General features: G+C 43.9%; 1 protein-coding gene across 6 annotated transcripts in view; it reads right to left on the bottom strand.

Moving 5' to 3' along the window:
• Nucleotides 1-19,465, bottom strand: part of TNRC18 (trinucleotide repeat containing 18) — a 968,701-nt gene that overhangs the window by 197,380 nt on the left and 751,856 nt on the right. For all 6 annotated transcript variants that reach the window (XM_056534534.1, XM_056534539.1, XM_056534536.1 and 3 more), the window contains 3 exons: nucleotides 12,400-12,535; nucleotides 12,174-12,291; nucleotides 10,670-10,745 (listed from right to left, as the gene is read on the bottom strand). In XM_056534534.1, the coding sequence (XP_056390509.1) occupies nucleotides 10,670-10,745; nucleotides 12,174-12,291; nucleotides 12,400-12,535 (330 nt within the window). The remainder of the gene's footprint in view (nucleotides 1-10,669; nucleotides 10,746-12,173; nucleotides 12,292-12,399; nucleotides 12,536-19,465) is intronic.

Here is a 19,465-nt window from a genome sequence, read left to right as displayed (position 1 = left end):
TCCCTTGTGTGCCGTAACTGTGTCTCCTTGAACGTGAAGGGCCTTAACTCCCCCCCTAAGCGACAACTTGTACAGAGGGAGTTGAATGCACTGAAGGTGGATATTGTGTTTTTGCAGGAGACGCACTTTGATCATTCTGGTACTTTTCAGTTTCTACAACACCTCTATCCCCTGGTTTTCTTGCCTACTTCTGATAGAAAAGTAGCGGGTGTTGCAATTTTGATTTCCCGTTGTTTTCCGGTTCAGTTCACCTCCTCTTCTATTGATCCTGGGTCCACTATGTTATAGTGGAGGGGTCTATGGGGGGTAAGCCCCTTCTTCTTTGCAATGTTTACGCTCCAAATGTCTCTCAGATCCCCTTCTTGCATAGGGTTTTAGTGAAGCTTCACAAATACCCGCCCTCAGCACTGCTTCTTGGGGGGGATTTAAACCTGATATTTTCTCCCTCAATGGACCATCACTCCCTGACAGCCAGCTGTCCCTTTCCTCCTCAGCTATGTTTAGCCTCACTTTTCCGATGTTTTATTTGCTCCTCCTCTCTGTATGATCTCTGGCATATTAATCATCCCACGGACCAAACTTTTACCTTTTACTCTCACCCCCAGTGATTACATACACGTATTGATAACTTTTTCGGTAATCTCCCTATGGTACTCATGCTATCGGACGCATCTATAGAACAGATATCCTGGTCTGATCATAGTCCACTATTGCTTTCTTTCTCCCCTTACTCTACTTTTTACTCTAGACATTGCCATTGTCGTCTCAATGACTCCTTGCTTAAATCCTCGCTCCCCTCTCGGGAATCTATTCCGGCTCAGATCTCTGAATATTTTGCCACTAACGAAGGCTCTGTTGCCTCTCAGGCAGTATTATGGGAGGCACACATGTCTGTTATTGGGGGTCATTGCATAGCTTTGGCTTCTCATTTAAAGCATGATGCCTTGACTCGTTCCAGGTAGCTTAGAGTGAGCATTGCTAGCTTTGGGTTTCACCATTCCCCTCTGTAAAGCGATGGCTAGTGGCGGAGCGGGCTCAGTTGGGTGAATTGGCGCTTCACAAAGTTGAGCGTCTTCTTCTTTTCGCTAAACAGAAATTTTACGAGAAAGGTAACAAAGCCCATAATATGCTTTCTCGATGTTTGCGGGATCATGTTGCTGCTAATTCCCCCTCGGCTCTGTGAGACTCCTCTGGTACTCTCCATTACCACCTAGATGCTATCTCTACCTTTTTCTGAACTATTACTCTAAACTCTATTCTCTTCCATCCGATCCAGTGGAACATGACGCTTCTTTGAACTCTTTCTTGGTTGAATGCTGTTTGCCGACCCTCTCTGCTGCTGGTCGTGGAATCGGCAGAGGTTCTTAAATCCCTTCCTTCCGGTCGCACCCCAGCCCAGACGGTTTCACTTATCTATATTATAAGACATTTGCTCCACCCTTTATGGAGGGTGCGGAGGTCCCACAGTCTTTTTTATGGTCTATTTACACATACAGTATTCTGCGCAGATTTGGTGCACAAATTTGCTGTGCAGGATTTTCTGCTGAAGATTTCAATGTAAACTGAAGGACTGAACACAATTTAAAAATCCTGTGCATCAAATCTGAGCAGCATACTGTACGTGTTAATAGACCCTTACACTCCCTGATTACTCTCATTTCCAAACCTGGCAAGGACCATCTCGATTGTTCTAGTTATAGGCCCATTGCCCTTCTCAATTCTGACTTCAAGCTCTTTGCCAAGATCTTAGCTGTTCGCCTCTGTGCTTTCCTTCCCTCCCTTGTCCATAATGATCAGGTGGGTTTTATTTCCTGCCAACAATGAGGTGATAACACGGGTAGTGGGCCTTACTGATCTAGTCAATCGGCGATCCAAACAAGCCTTGGTCTTTCGTAAGTTTGGGATCACGGGTAAGTTTTTGACTGCTCTGTGGGGCTTCTACTCCTCTCCTACTGCTTCTCTTAAACTTCCTCATGTGACTTCTCCTAGTTTTCCCCATTCTAATGGTACTAGGCAGGGTTGTCTGCTTTCTCCTTTGATCTTCGATGTGCATTGAACCCCTGGCTGTGCTGATTAGGGGTAACTCATCTCTGGGATCCGACTTCATGACAGGGAATATATGATTTTTTTGTTCGCAGACGATATACTCCTCACTCTTACTTGCCCCCTGCTTACTCTTCCTGTATTATTAGAAGGTTCTTCACTCTTATGGGGTGGTCTCTGGGTAAAAGGTCAATTGCTCCAAGTTGGAAGCCTTGCCTTTAAATCTTCCCACTTGGGGGCGCATGCGCGCGGCTCACAAGGAAGGACGGAAGTAGTGTGAGCTCCGTGCCGACCGCGGTGTTTTAGCCTCTCTAAGCGCCTATTATAGGCTCCTTTGCACCGGGAACGGCTCCTTCTGTAGGGAGAATATGCCACGATCCCAGCACAAAGGTCGGAAGGCGCACTCCCAAAGGCTATCCCAGTCTATCCCGGATATCTTCCTAAGATGGCGGCCTCCCGCAGTGACTCGCCTACTGAGAATTCCGAGGACGAGTCCCATGATGCCGCTGCTCTCTCACTTACGGCCATGTTCCAAACTATTAAGAAGCTTTTCCAGACGGAGCTTGCCAAGGCGGTTACTGACCTCTCTTCGCAGTTACGAGATCTGGGCCAGAGGGTGGCGGACACCGAGACCCGTATTGATGACCTCGCGGAGGCTGCGCAGACTGATCGCCGCGAGATCGAGGATCACACCGAACAGCTGCAGGCCCTCGAGCTGAAACTCGAGGACCTTGAAAACCGCTCTAGAAGGGCCAACCTCAGGATCCGCAGGCTACCAGAGGAGGTGACTGATATATCAAAGGCGATCTCTGCCCTGTTCTACGCCCTTGCTCCTCAACTGGAACCGGAGATGCTCCGCTTCGATCGGATCCACAGGGCCTTGGCGCGCCCAAAGAACCCGGACTTACCTCGTGATGTGATCCTGAAACTACATTATGCCGAGGTGAGAGACACCCTACTCCAGGCGGCTAGAAACACTCCATCTCTCCCGGGGGTTCCAGAATCGGTACGCATATATTCTGACTTAGCTCCTTCCACTTTGGCTAAACGCCGGGACTTTCGCCCAGTAACACTTGCACTTCAGAGGGAGGGGGTCCGTTACCGATGGGGATTCCTCTTCTCCCTGGTTTTCCGGGTCAATAATCGCACGCATACTGTGCGCACCTTATCCGAAGCGAAAGAAGCGCTGAGCCTGGAGCGCATTGTGCTGACGGATCTCCCCCCCAGCCTCAACGAGCTAAACGTGTGGATCGTGTGGACCGCGGTCGGGGGGGGCAACAAATCACCTCGGCACACGAAGGCAGCCCCGATATCTCCCCGCTGACCTGTTCCGCTCCCTGAGATCTCTCTATTGGGCTGGGTGACCCACTTTTCATCTGCGGGACTACCTCGTTGTTGTGTGAGACGCTGGAATCCCTTCATTGCTCAAGCGGACGCCTTACTTGCACCCTAGACTGGGAAGCTCTATTTTTGGAGGACTGGTTTTGTTTCTTAAGACTGTTGTTCCTGGGACTCATAGCACCGATGGCGATACCGTGGACGGACTATTGTGCCTCTTCATCCCTGTACACAGGGTCAGGAAGTACGGCGGGCGCTCTATTAACCCTGTCCGCCTTTCCTGTTCAACGGACTGCCCCAAATGCAGTCCTAATGTTTTGTTTTGTTTTTTTATGTTCCTTTTTTGTTTTTAGGTACAGTGATGGTTCACTTTGCTGCAGATTGGCTGATGTGGCGGCGGCGGCGACCAGTCTTGATGCTTTTGAGTATACTGCTGTCTGGGCCGGGGGTAACGTACTACTTAGCACTCTATTCATAGTTAGTCATGGTTAAATTGCTATCACACAATGTCAGGGGACTTAACTCTCCTGTGAAGAGGAGGAAGGCTTTCATGGACTATACTAAACATCGCCCTGAGGTGATATGCCTCCAGGAGACACATTTTTCCACGACTTCTACCCCCGCCTTTTACCACCGCTCCTACACTCGTTCCTATACCTCCTCTTTTCAGTCCAAATGTAGGGGAGTGATGATCTTTTTCCACAATTCCTTCCCATATACTATTGAGTCAGAATATAAGGATACAGGGGGGAGATATCTGATCCTGTTGGGTTCGCTCTATGGCAGAACTTTATGTATAGTAAATTCTTACTCCCCTACAGATAGACCTTTAACATTTTTTGGTATGTTGTGCAAGAAACTTGGGAGCCTGGTCTTTGACGAGCTGATTTGGGCAGGCGACTTTAATATGGTTTATAATGGACGACTCGACCGATCCTCACAGACCCCGCTTTGAAGATCAGGCTCCCAACAGAAATGGTTACAGAACCTTTTTGCTACGCTCTCATTAGCTGATGTATGGAGAGAGCATAACGGGATTTCCAGGGGTTACACTTATTACTCTCCTATGCACAAAAATTATTCTAGAATTGATTGGGTGTTGACCACCACTAACATTCTACCTCATCTTCTTTATGCACGTCATATCCCGTCAACCTGGTCTGATCATGACATGGTGCATGCCTCCTTCGATTTCCAGCCTCGATCCACTTACCCATTTCGGTGGAGACTGAACGAGGCATTGCTTACCATGCCTAGAGTACAGCGTCAACTGCAGGATGATCTGACTACTTATTTTGTCTCCAATGCTGGACCCACCTCGGCGCCCTCTTGGACGTGGCTGGCACACAAATCTTATATGAGGGGCCGGATCATTGCTTTGGCTAGTGGCATCAAGAGGGACCGTACTAACCAGCAGACAGCATTGGAGGCAAAATTACAAAGACTGACTTATGCGCACCAACAGGACCCCTCTCCCTACCTTTTCCAGGCATTGAGGGAGACCAGGTCGCAACTAGACGCCCTTCTCTCTACTAAAGTGGAGAAGGCAATACGATGGACTAAAGCTACATATTATAAATTTGCCAATAAGCCTGACAGACTCTTGGCAGAAATGTTACGTAAAACGGTGTCTTTTAATAGAGTCCATAGCTTACAGTTGCGACCTGGTCTCCGGACTTCGCACCCGGACAAAATTTACGCTGCCTTTCACACGTACAATACACGACTTTATACTGCGACGGACACTGACCGACCAGACCCCTCTTCCCTTTCCTCTTTTTTAGATTCTGTTTCCCTTCCAACCCTTTCCCCTGACGACAGGGAAGCTTTGAATGCTCCATTTACTCTGGAGGAGGTGCTGAGCGCTATCTCCCGTGCTAAACAGGGAAAATCTCCTGGACCGGACGGCTTTACAGCTTCCTACTATAAGAAGTTTGCTACTAGTTTAGCCCGACATCTCTTGCACTTCTTTAATGACCTCCGCTCTGGTACGGATCCACCGAGGGAATTCCTTGACGCAATGGTGACGGTTCTCCCCAAACCGAACAGGGACCTTCTGAGTGTAGTAAATTACCGACCTATATCGCTCCTCAATGTGGATGCCAAACTCTTGGTGTCCATCTTGGTGGCACGACTCAACCCCTACCTCCCCGACCTAGTCCATCAGGACAAGGTAGGTTTTGTACCTGGTAGACAGGCACCTGATAACATTAGGAAAGTCCTGGACCAGATGCACCTAGATGAAACTTCCTCGACACCTTTGGTAATTCTGGCCTTGGATATAGAGAAGGCATTTGATTGCGTCTCTTGGGACTATCTGTTTGCCACATTCACTAGATTTGGATTTGCAGGCCCATTCATACATGTCCTTTCCAAACTATACTCTACCCCAACTGCCTATTTAAAATTGCCCACTACTGACCCGCGCCCGATATCAGTGAGACGAGGGACTCGGCAGGGATGCCCACTGTCACCAGCCCTTTTTGCACTCGTGATGGAGCCGTTAGCCCAATTGATCAGGGAGCACCCTGATATTACAGGCATGACAGTGGGCACCTCGACATATAAGGTGAACTTGTTTGCAGATGATCTCCTGTTGACACTGACTTACCCTCTTGTCTCCCTTCCCAACCTCCTCCGGGTGCTAGATGGCTTTGCCGTCCACTCTGGCCTCCGTGTTAATGTAACAAAGTCAGAAATAATGTATTGTGGGGTTCCCCCTCCTGTCAGACAATCTATATCACTCACTTTTCGTTTCCGTGATTTCACGAAGGGGTTACCCTATCTTGGCATAACCCTAACCCCGACCCTGCGCTCCTTGTACAGAGCTAACTATCCCCGGGTATTCCAATCTATTAGATCAGATTTGAGTCGCTGGGCCTTTCCCTACGTGTCATGGCTGGGCAGAGTGAATGTTGTAAAAATGGTAATTTTGCCTAAACTTTTATATCTTTTTCGCACACTGCCCATACCCATCGTGCGTAGGGAACTAGAGGCGTTACAACGCGATACATTTACTTATATTTGGGCAGGTAAGCGGTCCCGTATTTCCCGGGCACTCATGCATTATCATAAAAGGGTAGGAGGTTTATCTGTACCTCACTTCCTCAAATATTATTATTCTGCGAGACTGGCCCAATTGGCACTGGTTAATGCCAGGCCCGGGGCACTCAGGTGGATACGGCTGGAGAATGCCTTACTGTCACCACTTTCCTATGAAGCCCTAATGTGGAGCACCGGTCCGATAGCTTGTAAAGTCCCCAGCTCTGCTCGCATGGTCCTGTATTCGCTTGCACTCTGGCGTCAGGTTCGCTTTAAATTCAAACTCCAATCTCACTATACCCCTATGACCCCTATATTTTCTAACCATCTTTTTCCTCCTGGGCTCACTCGACAGACTTTTCAATGGTGGATTGACAGGAAACTGACTAAGGTACATGACTTTATAGACAACCGTTCTTTCCACACTCTCACCTCTCTGACTAACAGACTTGACTTACCCCCCATCGAGGTGTTTAGAGCCTATCAGATTTTTCTTTCATAAGGTCCCAGGTTGCCGTATCCCAGATCCCGAAGCCGACTTTCTATGAAGCTTTTATCATCTATAGGCCATTGGCGACTGGGCTGCTCTCCTTGTTGTACGCCCACCTCAATGCTCCTACAGCAGATAGTAAGCTCCCGTTCATGGTGGCTTGGGAAGCTGACTTGCATATACTGTTAACACCTGCCCAATGGTATGATTGTTGCAAGACTTTGAGTAAGGGCAGTTGGCAGATTCCCCTAATGGAGACTGCATTGAAGGTATTACATCGTACATACATGGTCCCAACTCGCCTTCATGCCTTTTGCTCTGACATATCCCCGCTTTACTTCCGAGGCTGTGGCCATCTTGGGACCATGTACCATGTGTGGTGGTCCTGCCCGGTGGTAGTGGGCTACTGGGCTGGAATTCTGGACCTCGTGGTTTCATTGCTGGGGACCCGGGCTCCCAGAACCCTTTCCTTTTGTTTGCTGGGTCTTCGGCCCCCGGGGATGTCTCACCGACAGTTCAGACTTGCACAATATATTATGATGGCAGCTCGCATCTATTTAGCATCACAATGAAAGAAACCTGCACTCGATCTATTTAGGGTCATTGAGAGGGTGAACTCTATTATGATTAATGAAAAATTGTCGGCGATCAGAGATGATACGGTAGAGAGGTTTAATACCCTTTGGGAACCTTAGTTGTCATCTGCATATTGTTCTCGTGTCCGTCAATGCATGAATATGTACTGAGAGAGTTACATGTATTCTATTATTGTCTATGATATGAGACTGAGTTGCCGCCGCCAACCGCCATCGATTCTACATATATGTTTGCAGTGGAATGTATATTGTATAATTACTGCATCTGTACCTATGTTCTTGTTACGTTGGCCTTGGTAGGCCCATATGTTATTGCCAATTTTCTGGCTATTCTGCTAGTTTCTATGTGATTCTGAATAATCATCAATAAAGCTTCACTGTTTGACCATTAAATCTTCCCACTTCTCTGTCTGCTCATCTCAGCTCTAACTATTCTTTCAGGTGGTCTCCCTCTGTTCTAAAGTATTTGCGAGTTCTACTCACTCCTCACTATTCATCTCTTTACTCGACCCATTTTCCCTCCTTACTCCGTGAGCTCTGGGCATTATATATATTTCATTTTTCGGTCGAATAGCTACTGTTAAAATGACAACCCTCCCTAAGCTTCTTTATTGTTTTGAGATGCTCCTGGTCTGGGTCCCTCTCTCCGCTCCTTTCAATCTCCCGCTTTATCTGGGATACTAAAAGGCATAGTTTGCCTATGTCTGTTATGATGGCGGGCATGTCCTGTGGGGGGCTGGTGGTTCCGGATGTAGCTAAGTACTATTGGGCAGCGCACTTGCGCCACCTGGTGGTCTGGTCCTCTTATCATGCCTTTTCTTGATGGATGTAACTGGAGAAGCTATGGCTTGCCCCAATACATCCCAACTTCTTCCTTTGGAGTGCTTACCTGCCCTCTCCTCCCTCGGGTCCTCTCCTAGGACCTATGGCCTTCTCCCGCTATGTCTGCTGCTATTGCTCTAAGAATTTTAAGTTGCTCTCTTTATCCTCTCCTATGGGTTCATTTTTATATCATCCTGACTTTCCTGCTGGCCTAACCTCTGGTATGGTGCGGGAATGGGGTACAAGGAGTCTCTTGCTCTTGTAAGCTCTTGCCTTTTGAAGACTTAGGGGGAGATTTATCAAAACCTGGGCAGAGGAAAAGTTGTCCAGTTGCCTATAGCAACCAATCAGATTGCTTGTTTCATTTTCACAGGCCTTCCTAAAAATGAATGAAGCAAGCTGATTGGTTGCTATGGGCAACTGGGCAAGTTTTCCTCTGCACAGGTTTTAAAAAAACTCCTCTTTAGTTTCTAGGAATGGACATCCCTCCTCTGAGCGGCTTCATCACACTCAACTTTCCCATTTTGTGTCCACTGTGTTGGGTACCCTTGTTGTTTCTTTACCTACTAGTTTTGAACAGCTGTGTTGAATGAGGCCCCAGGTTAAGGGCCTTCTCTCTGATGGGGAAACTCCTTCTGACAGATATATGTGCCACTAGGAGGAGGTTTTGAACACCAGTCTTACTCTTCCGCAATGGAGGGTAGTGTGGGAAAGGGCTTCTAAAGCTTCGTTTGTACTGCTTATAAAGAAACCCAATTCGAAATGTTGATGGGCTGGTATCATACACCTGAGTTGTTAAACAGATTAAATCCAGGTCTGGTTTATTTACTACACCTGTCTTATAAGGCCCTCTCCAAGCGATCTTTTAAGCTCTTCATGCATTTAATTTTGGCTGCCAAGACCCTGATTGCGAAGTACTGGAAGCATCCGATCCCTCCCTCGGAGTGAGACTTGCATGAGATCCAATCCCTGGAGTCCCTGACTGCCTCTCTCAACAACACTATACCATTGTTCCTATCAGTGTGGGAGCCCTGGCATCGTTCTTCCAATATGTAACCCCCTTGAGCTCTTCCTTCCCCATTTCCCTTCCCTGTGCTTTTCCCTCTCTGTTGTTCTCTGGTAATTGTTTGTCTTTGTATCGTTTGTTCCTGTTGTATGTTTACTGTCTCCCTCCCCTCTTATTTTTTCTTTTTTTTCTCTTCTCTTTTCTCTTTCTTTTGGTAATATGATGTTTTGTGTGATAGGTATTTCTGCCCTCTTATTGTTGACTTTGTTTGTTACTGGTTCGGATGGTCATCTTCTCTCATATTGTTATTACCGCATTTTATTCCCTCTGTTGCCGTACCTTGCTGATAATCTCTTCTTGGTGTTGTTTTTGACAACTGATTGCTTTTTTCCTTGGTTTCTTATTGTATTTTGAAAATTCTTAATAAAAAATACAGTTGGAAAAAAAAAGTAAATAGTCTAATTGGATGGTGGGGACAGGAGCCAGTGGTACTTCTCGAAGCTGACTTCAAGCTTTAGCTTTCACAACAACTTTTCCGACGCCCATCATTTTTAATAACTCCTCACATCCCTTTATCTGCCCACAACTCCCTTAGCACACAGAGGTTCATAACTGCTGTCAGTGGTCACTAACAACCCCGGCCGCCTGTGGTGTCTCGGTAAAGCACAGACTGAGGTCAGCTCCTTGAAGTGTGAAATCAGATTTTGATCAGATGATGCAGTTAATAGCATTAGTTTCTGGAGTACTTGCAATGCAAGCTGTGCCTACCAAATGTCCAGGAAAGTAGTCTACAATCTAGGTGATGCTCTAGCTCTAGTCTACAATCTAGGTGATGCATAACATAGTTACATAGTTTAGAAGGTTAAAAAAAAGTCCAGAGTTCATCAAGTTCAACCTTTATCCCTATTGTATCCCTACTGTGTTGATCAAGAGGAAGGCTGATACAGGGCAATATTATCAAACGATTCTAAAAGTTAAAACAGTAAATAAGATATTACTTAACTGAATAAGCACGCAGTAGTAATGCTGCTCTAAACTAATGTTTTAAAAGATTAGCAAAATCTGTAATACTAAAGATCCTTTGAGGATTTTGATTTCCCTAATAAAGTCAAGAGGGAAATCTACAAATAGGTTTATAGTGTTTCAAACATTAAAATTGACATGTTGAGAATTCAAAGTACATACAGCAGATCTGCTGCGAGTGGAAAAGATTTTTTAAATCTCATCCATTTCACAAGTGGAAAACCCACAGAAAATACTTCACGTGTGGCCCTACCCTGAAGGTTTTTGCACCAAATTGTTCAGTTGCTGCATTTTTCAAGGTGAACTCACAGCTTCTTGTAAAAGTTGCTCCTGACTGTAGATATGTGGACGGTTTCCTCTCTCCCCCTCTATTATCACACGATATCTTGAGAAAATTATAGGAGAAGAAAAAAATGAGATTTAAAAAAAATATAAAAATAAGTAAGGTGAAAACTTGAGATTTAAAGGGGTTATCCAGGAAAAACTTAAACAGATTTGTAAATTACTTCTATTAAAAAATCTTAATCCTTTCAGTACTTATGAACTGCTGAAGTTGAGTTGTTCTTTTCTGTCTAAGTGCTCTCTGATGACACGTGTCTCGGGAACCACCCAGTTTAGAAGCAAATCCCCATAGAAAACCTCTTCTACTCTGTGCAGGTCCCGAGGCAAGCAGAGATGGCAGCAGAGAGCACTGTTGCCAGACAGATGATGATAATTATTCAAAGGATTAAGATTTTTTTATAGTAGTAATTTACAAATCTGTTTAACTTTTTCCTGGAATATCCCTTTGACATCTCAAACTACAGTAACATCTCAATTTTATAATGGCAGCCACTAGAAATAAGTTATCACAGCCCTTTACCTACTTAACAAATATTACACCAATATTACTAATATCAAGTGTAATTTACTAGACTACACAGCATTAAAGGGGTACTACCCTGGAAAACATTTTTTTAAATCAACTGGTGCCAGAATGTTAACAGATTTGTAAATTAATTCTATTAGAACATCTTAATCCTTCCTGTACTCATCAGCTGTTGTATGCTCCACGTTCTTTACTTTTTGAATTTCGTTTCTGTCTGACCACAGTGCTCTCTGCTGACACATCTGTCCATTTTAAGAACTGTCCAGAGTAGGAGCAAATCCCTATAGCAAACCTATTCTGCTCCGGACAGTTTCTGAAGAGGTTTCAGCAGAGAGCACAGAAAGTAAATTCAAAAAGAAAAGAACTTCCTCTGGAGCACACAACAGCTGATAAGTACAGGAAGAATTAAGATTTTTTAATAGAAGTAATTTAAAAATCTGTTTAAAAGTTTTCCAGGGGAGTACCCCTTTAAAGGGGTACTCAGGCGCTTAGACATCTTATCCCCTATCCTTTGGATAGGAGATAAGATGTCTAAACACCAGAGTACCCCTTTAATCATGTAAATTCCAAGAAATGCTGCCACAGCACAAATGTAGGCTGTATTTAGGTTTTCTGCAATGCATAGATGTGCTGGGATCTCCAAAACAACAAATGCTCTATGCCTTAGTTTATAGTTGTGAGTAAGGAATGAGGATTCCACCTCTATTAACTACACATTTTAACATTTAAAAAATGTATTTAAAAAAAAGAGCTTTATAAACAGACAACCACTTTTCATTAGCCGAAACAGAATTGTGTAAAGTTGAAGGGATGTAACTTCTGGAACAGATGTTTAACATACATATATTTTTTTGTATAATTGATTGTTAATTATTTTATCTAAATTATTAAAAAAATATTGCATGGTATAATAGTAAAAATTTGGTTGGTAGAACATTGACTCACATGTCTGGAGAGTGAACTGTCTGTACATGGCCTGCATACAGCAGTTTGTCATCCATTGGAATTAAAACACACAGACCATCTTTTAATTCATCTTTATCGATAATACAAGAACGAGGTGCTAAAAATTAAACAGAATGAAAAATATCAAAAAACAAAGTAGGAAATATATATATATTTTTTAACACAGACATTTAAATACAGGTTATTATATTTACTGGAAACTTACCAGGTGTAACTGGTCGTTCTGGGTTCACGGGAAGGGAAAAATTCTCATCTTCAGAGAAACTGCTGTCCTGACTTGGTTCAAAGTCTTCTTCTGCAGCCATACTTTCCATAAGTTTGCTGACAGCTCCACATTTACTCTAATAGTAAAACATTAAAGCAATAATTTTCATGTGAAAGGGGCTCTGTACATGTGAAAGGCTTAGCAGATTTTGCAACACCTATTACTATTAGAAACGCAAAACATATACACAGGGGTAAAACTACATACACAGGGGTAAATCTCTTACGTATACTAAATAGCAACACGCAAAAAAGCTGAGTCTGAAGGGGTATATGCCCCCACCCAATGTAGTATTGCCTAGAATGTAGACTCCAAAATAACAAGACTATTTACAGAAAAAACAGAGCTACTCATAAGTAGTTAGAGAAAAGCATTTCAAAACTTTATTGTGCATTCATAACAATACTTTTCAAATCCCATGATTATGATGGAGGAAAATCAGCACAGAAAGGAAGCAATCCTGGGACATAATCATTATACCACCAAGTTAACAAGTATAGAACAAAGGGGAAGATATATAATACAGCTACTAAAGTGCATGTAAGTATTGCACTGACCAAGCAAAGGGACGCTCTGGGCAGAGAAAAACCCCTTGCTTTATACTTGTTACCATGGTGGTATAATGATTATGTCCCAGGATTGCTGCCTTTCTGAGCAGATTTCCTCCATTTTAATCATGTGATTTTAAATGTATTGTTATGTATGCACAATAAAGTTTTGATATACTTTTCTCTAACTACTTATGAGTAGCTCTGTTTTTTCTATAAATAAACACCTATTACTATATAAACTTTTTTGAACATAAGTTACTAGTCAGATAAACTATTTGCACAGGAAACATGACTTCAGCCAACCCCTTTGTAACCTCTTTTCCAAGATGTGCACCCTGTACCTCCATTTTGAGCATAGAAAGGCAAAAATAGTTGGTTTAGCACTGTACACCGACTGACTGCCTGCTTTTGGAGGAATAACAACTTTTCCCAGGGACACCCTACTACTCTGTGCTCCCTACATGCTTAACACTGTACCCATTGTGTTAAAGGTAACAGAATAAAAAAAATCACTGCCCACAGTACATAAATCCCCCAGCAAAGGCTTGTTCTCTGCATTGGCCATGTTTCTGTAAACAGTGATTTGCTGGTCAAGGGGTTTTCTAGTCGTCTTGTCACTCCACTCTAAGGGGAGACTTGGTTCCCAATTCTTGAGATCGAGTGGGCCTTAGCAGTTGGACCCCTGTGATCAGAAAATGATCACCTATCCTGTGAATAGAGAATAACTTTACAAGATGGAAAAAACACTTTAAGCACTGACCCATTACAGACATGTCTTGGGCACTGACCATATTTCTGAAGACAGAGATGACCAGGCTAAAGGGAAGTGCACATGTAATTTCCAACCACTCTGCTGTCCCTACCTACTTGAGAATTACGCCCTAAGGCTAAGTTTCCACTTGGTTTTTTTTTCTGGCAGTTCTTGGAATACTGCCACTGCTGTTTTTGAGCCAAAGCCAGAAATGTATTCAAAAGGAATAGGACATATAAAGGAAAGACTTACACTTCTCCTCCCTTATGGATCCACTTCTGGCTATGGCTCAAAAACTGCAGTTGCAGTTTTCCAAAAACTGCCAGAAAAAAATAAACAAGTGGAAACTTAGCCTAAGTGGTGTGGCTTCCAACTGGTTGATGATCACTTCCTAGCTACATGCACACAGAAGGACTATAGGTGAACATGTCTAGTGGCAAGAGTGTTTAAACATGGTGAGGAAAGGTGCATTTCAATGAAGTTGTATAGTGATGTATATTTTAATTATTACTTTTAATGGGTGATAATGATATTTGTGCTCAGGACTTATCACTGTACGTAGTCTTACCTGTTACCTGCCACCAGGGAAACCTGAAAGAAACATGATTAACATCACTGTAACTTAACATCTACCTGCCCCCCTAGAACAGCGGTTGTGGTGTGCCTGAAAACCGCGCCGAGGGTCCGCCTTTAAAGGGCATCCCCTTATGTATATTGATGAAAGAAAGAAAGGGTGAGGCGGGTGGGTTACGTCAATGAAGCAATGTGCGGACATGTGATATGAATAAAGAGGTGGACACAGCACCCGCACTGAAAGGCAACAGTGGCGACTCCGAAGGCTTGTCGCGGAGAAAGTTTACCAGTTGCGACAACCCCGCCACCGGGCACCACTTTCTGCCTGAAAGGAAGAAACCAAACACAGCACCCCACCGGGAAGTTATATATATATATTTTTTTTAAGTACTTGCTTGCATTGGGTCCATCTGTCTTCAACTTAATCTGAGTGCAAATACACCTGTTCTGTGAAGGCCTCAGAGAGAATTATCGAACAAACAGCAGCATAAAGACCAAGTAGCTCACCAAACATGTCAGGGATAAAGTTGTGGAGAAGTACAACGCAGAGTTAGGCTATACAAAAATATCAAAAGCTTAGAACATCTGAAAGCACCATAAAATTCATCACTAGAAAATGGAAAGAAGATGACATAAAACAAACCAAGACAAAGCTATGAACACAAAGTAATAAACAAGAAAATTAATCAAAGAAGCAACCAAACTCTGGAGGAGCTGTAAAGATCAACAGAGATGGGTCCCGCATGCCCCTTAGACTGCTTAGACTCTGTAACTTTGTGTTGTTGGCAGCAAAAATTCACATTCCCTCACAATGGAAGCAGTATGAATTCTCATTTGATACTTTGTTAGGGTAAATATTATTACTCTTTCAGAGAAAATCTCTGCTATGAGAGAAAATTGTGTGGATAGGTTTAAAGGGGTACTCCGCCCCTAGACATCTTATCCCCTATCCAAAGGATAGGGAATAAGATGTCAGATTTCCGGGGTTCCCAAAGGATAGGGGATAAGATGTCAGATCGCCGCGGTCCCGCTGCTGGGGACCCCCAGGATCGCCGCTGCGGCACCGCGCTAACATTACTGCACAGAGCGAATTCGCTCTGCGCGTAATGAGGGGTAATACAGGGGCCAGAGCATCGTTACATCATGGCTCCGCCCCTTGTGACATCACCACCCGCCCCCTCAATACAAGTCTATGGGAGGGGGCCTGGCGGTCGTCACGCCCCCTGCCATAGACTTGCATTAAGGGGGAGGACTGTGATGTCACAAGGGGCGGAGCCATGCCGAACTCGCTCTGTGCAGTAATGATAGCAGGGTGCCGCAGCGGTGATCCCGGGGGTCCCCAGCAGCGGGACCGCGGCGATCTGACATCTTATCCCCTATCCTGTGGATAGGGTATAAGATGTCTAGGGGCGGAGTACCCCTTTAATAAGGTGTGGGAACCATGGTTGTTCTCCTCCTATTGTCCAGACCTTAGGTACAGCATGTTATTGTAGTGAAGTACATGGCCTTGTTATGCCCTACGTTCTTATATATATCTCTAATGGCATGTTCAGTTTGGTTTGTTTTATGTTTAAAATATTGCTTTTATTATTATGCCTGTGTTATATCCTATTTACCATATCTGGTCAAGACCAGTATATGGAGGGTCATCCTCTTGATAAAGCTACTTACGTAGCGAAACATGTCGAGGGGGGCAGAGTAGGAGATTTTAAATAAGATTAGTGCTAAGCCCGGAGTAGTACTGAGTGTGACCTGCAGGCACACCCGGACAGAACCAAAATAAACACAAGTACCGTTGATAGAGAGAACTCAAAGAGGACAGTGCATTTAAATAAGAACGATAAGGCTATTTTCAGACTACGGAATCTCCGGGCAGAAAATTTCCACCCGGAGATTCCGAGTGCGGCCAGCGCTGAATCAGTCGGCGCTAGGACCGTGTTGACACTGCAGTCTCGAATAGACTGCAATGTGTCCCGTGTGGATTTCCGCCTGAAGAAAGAGCAACGCCATTCTTCAGGCGAAAATTTCCAAGTGGATTTTCCGCTCACAAATTCCGAAGTGTGAATTTGTGAACGGAAACCCATTCACTACGCTATACATTTTAGCAAGCAAAATTTCCGCCTGCAATTTCAAAGCGGAATTGCAGGCGGAAATTCCGTAGTTTGAATCTCGCCTAAGGGTCGGATTTTCAACTGTGTGTAGAACGGTACAAATAAAGCTTATGGAATTTCTTAACAAGTATATGGGAAAAAAGGGTATTTTTGGATTACCCTTAGTGGTATCTATAGGACAAAATGTGTTCTATCCTAATAATAGGATAAAATTGTTAAACTTGACTGTGACATTAACACATTATATCAATAAACTTGCTAAGAAATCTTATTTGTAGTTTTCCACAAGCCATGTGGGAGACACAGCAAGTAGAAAAAGGTGCTCTGGTCAGATGAGACCACAACTGAACTTTATGGCTAAACGCTGTGTGTGGTAGATACCCAATACTGTACATCACTTTGAGCATACATCTCCACAGTAAAATATGGTGGTGGTAGCATAATGCTGGAGGGATGCCTCTCTTTAGCAGGTACAGGGAAACTGGTAAGAAACAATGGAATGATGAATGTAGCCAAATACAGGGCAATTCTTGAAGAAAATCTAATACTGTCTGCAAAAGACTTTAGACTGGGACGGATTATCATCTTTCAGCAAAACAATGGGGGGGGGGGGGGGGTTATCAAAACCTGTGTAGGGGAAAAGTGGTGCAGCTGCCCGTAGCAATTAGATTGCTCCTGTCATTTCTCAGAGGCCTTTTTAAAAATTAAAGAAACAATCTGATTGGTTGCTATGGGCATCTGCACCACTCTTCATGGGATTTGATAAATCCCCCCAGATTACCCTAAACATAAAGCCGAAGCTACCATGGAATGGTTTAGATCAAAGAATGTTAAAGGGTTACTCCAGTGAAAACCAATATTTTTTAATCAACTGGTGCCAGAACGTTAAACAGATTTGTAAATGACTTCTATTTAAAAATCTCATAAAGGAAACAGATTTCTGACTATAACTAAAGACAATTATCTGTCCCAAATGGTGCAGAGCCCGACCAGAGGGGGCGTCCTACTAGACTTAATATTAACCAATAGACCTGACAGAATAACTAATGTGCAGGTAAAAGGACACCTGGGAAATAGTAATCATAATATGATACATTATAACTTGTTCTTCAAAAAGGGAATCTCTCGAGGGGCCACAAAAACAATGAACTTTAGGAAGGCAAAGTTTGATCAGCTCAGAGAAGCCCTTAACAATATAAAATGGGATATTGTCCTGAAAAACAGGAATACTGACACTAAATGGGAGACTTTTAAAGATATCTTAAATTATCACTGTAATAAATATATACCTTATGGGAATAAAAGGGTCAGAAATAAAAGAAAACCAATATGGATGAATAAAAACATTAAAGGGGCAATAAATGACATAAATAAAGCATTTAAAATACTAAAACAGGACAGCAGTGAAGAAGCATTAAAGGAGTAGTCCAGTGGTGATTCAGTGGTGAGCAACTTATCCCCTATCCTAAGGATAGGGGATAAGTTGCAGATCGGGGGGGGTCCGACCGCTGGGGCCCCCTGCGATCTCCTGTACGGATCCCCGACAGCCCGCTGGAAGGGGGCGTGTCGACCTTCGCACGAGGCGGCGGCCGACACGCCCCCTCAATACAACTCCATGGCAGAGCCGAAGCGCTGCCTTCGGCAATCTCCGGCTCTGCCATAGAGATGTATTGAGGGGGCGTGTCGGCCGCCGCCTCGTGCGGGGGTCGACACCCGCTATCTCGGCGGAGAGCCGGGGCCCTGTACAGAGAGATCGCAGGGGGCCCCAGTGGTCGGACCTCCCGCGATCTCAAACTTATCCCCTATCCTTAGGATAGGGGATAAGTTTTTCACCACTGGACTACCCCTTTAAAAAGCTATAGAGAAAAATGTAAAATATGTAAAAAAAAAACAAATAAAAGCCGCAAAAATAAATACAGAAAGACTCATTGCCAAAGAGAGTAAAACTAACCCCAAAATGTTCTTTAACTATATAAATAGAAAAAAGGTCAAAAATGAAAGTGTAGGCCCCTTAAAAATGATGAGGAAGAAATTATAAACGGGGATCAGGAAAAAGCAAATATATTAAACAAATTCTTCTCCACTGTATTCACAGAGGAAAATGAAATGCCAGGTGAAATACAGCGAGATAAGGTAAACTCCCCAGTACAGGTCACCTGTCTAACCCAGGAAGAAGTACAGTGCCGCCTACAAAAAATCTAAATAGACAAATCACCAGGTCCAGATAGCATTCACCCCCATGTTCTAAAGGAATTAAGTAATGTTATAGACAGACCCCTATTTTTAATATTCCAGGATTCTATAGCAACAGGGACTGTTCCCCTGGACTGGCGCATAGCAAATGTGGTACCAATATTTAAAAAGGGAACAAATTAATTAAAAATTAACAAATTAAAAGGGAACTGTTAATACAATCACACCTACTGTGGTGAAATTTCATGAGCCTCCCAATACCTCAAACAGTAACATGTACCAAACCATTAGATCAAGTATGATGTCTGAATCTTTTCAACCAACCCTTGGAACAAAGATCTGGAGTAACACCCTACTCCGGGTTTGCATGGGTTCCATGGAAACACAGCAAGTGCAAGCTATAGTTAACCCTGCAAATTCATATCTTCAGCATAATGATGGCCTTGCTGCTGCCTTAGTGTATGCAGGGGGGACTAGTATACAGCATGACTCATCTGTTGGTACTACAACACAGGCCCATTTCAACCTCCCAACTGGTCATTACAAGCTCTGGGACACTGCCTTGCAACATGATAATACATGTTGTTGGTCCCAGATATTCCTCTGCCCAACATGATGCCTGCATAAGGCAGCTTCAGTCCGCAATACAACACATTCTAGATCTAGCTGGAGAGAAAGAAATTTCCTCTTTGGCCATTCCACACATCAGTTCTGGACTCTTTGGACTTCCTCCTAATATCTGTGCCAATGCAATAGTGTCCATTATTAAGCATCACAAGCTAATACCAACATTACAGGAAATCAGTCTTATCTTTAAAACATACAAA

The sequence above is a fragment of the Hyla sarda genome, chromosome 8, assembly GCF_029499605.1.
Source record: "Hyla sarda isolate aHylSar1 chromosome 8, aHylSar1.hap1, whole genome shotgun sequence".
NCBI classification, from domain to species: Eukaryota; Metazoa; Chordata; class Amphibia; order Anura; family Hylidae; genus Hyla; species Hyla sarda.
Note: the sequence above shows the minus strand (reverse complement) of the source record. Positions and strands in the feature narration are given on the sequence as shown.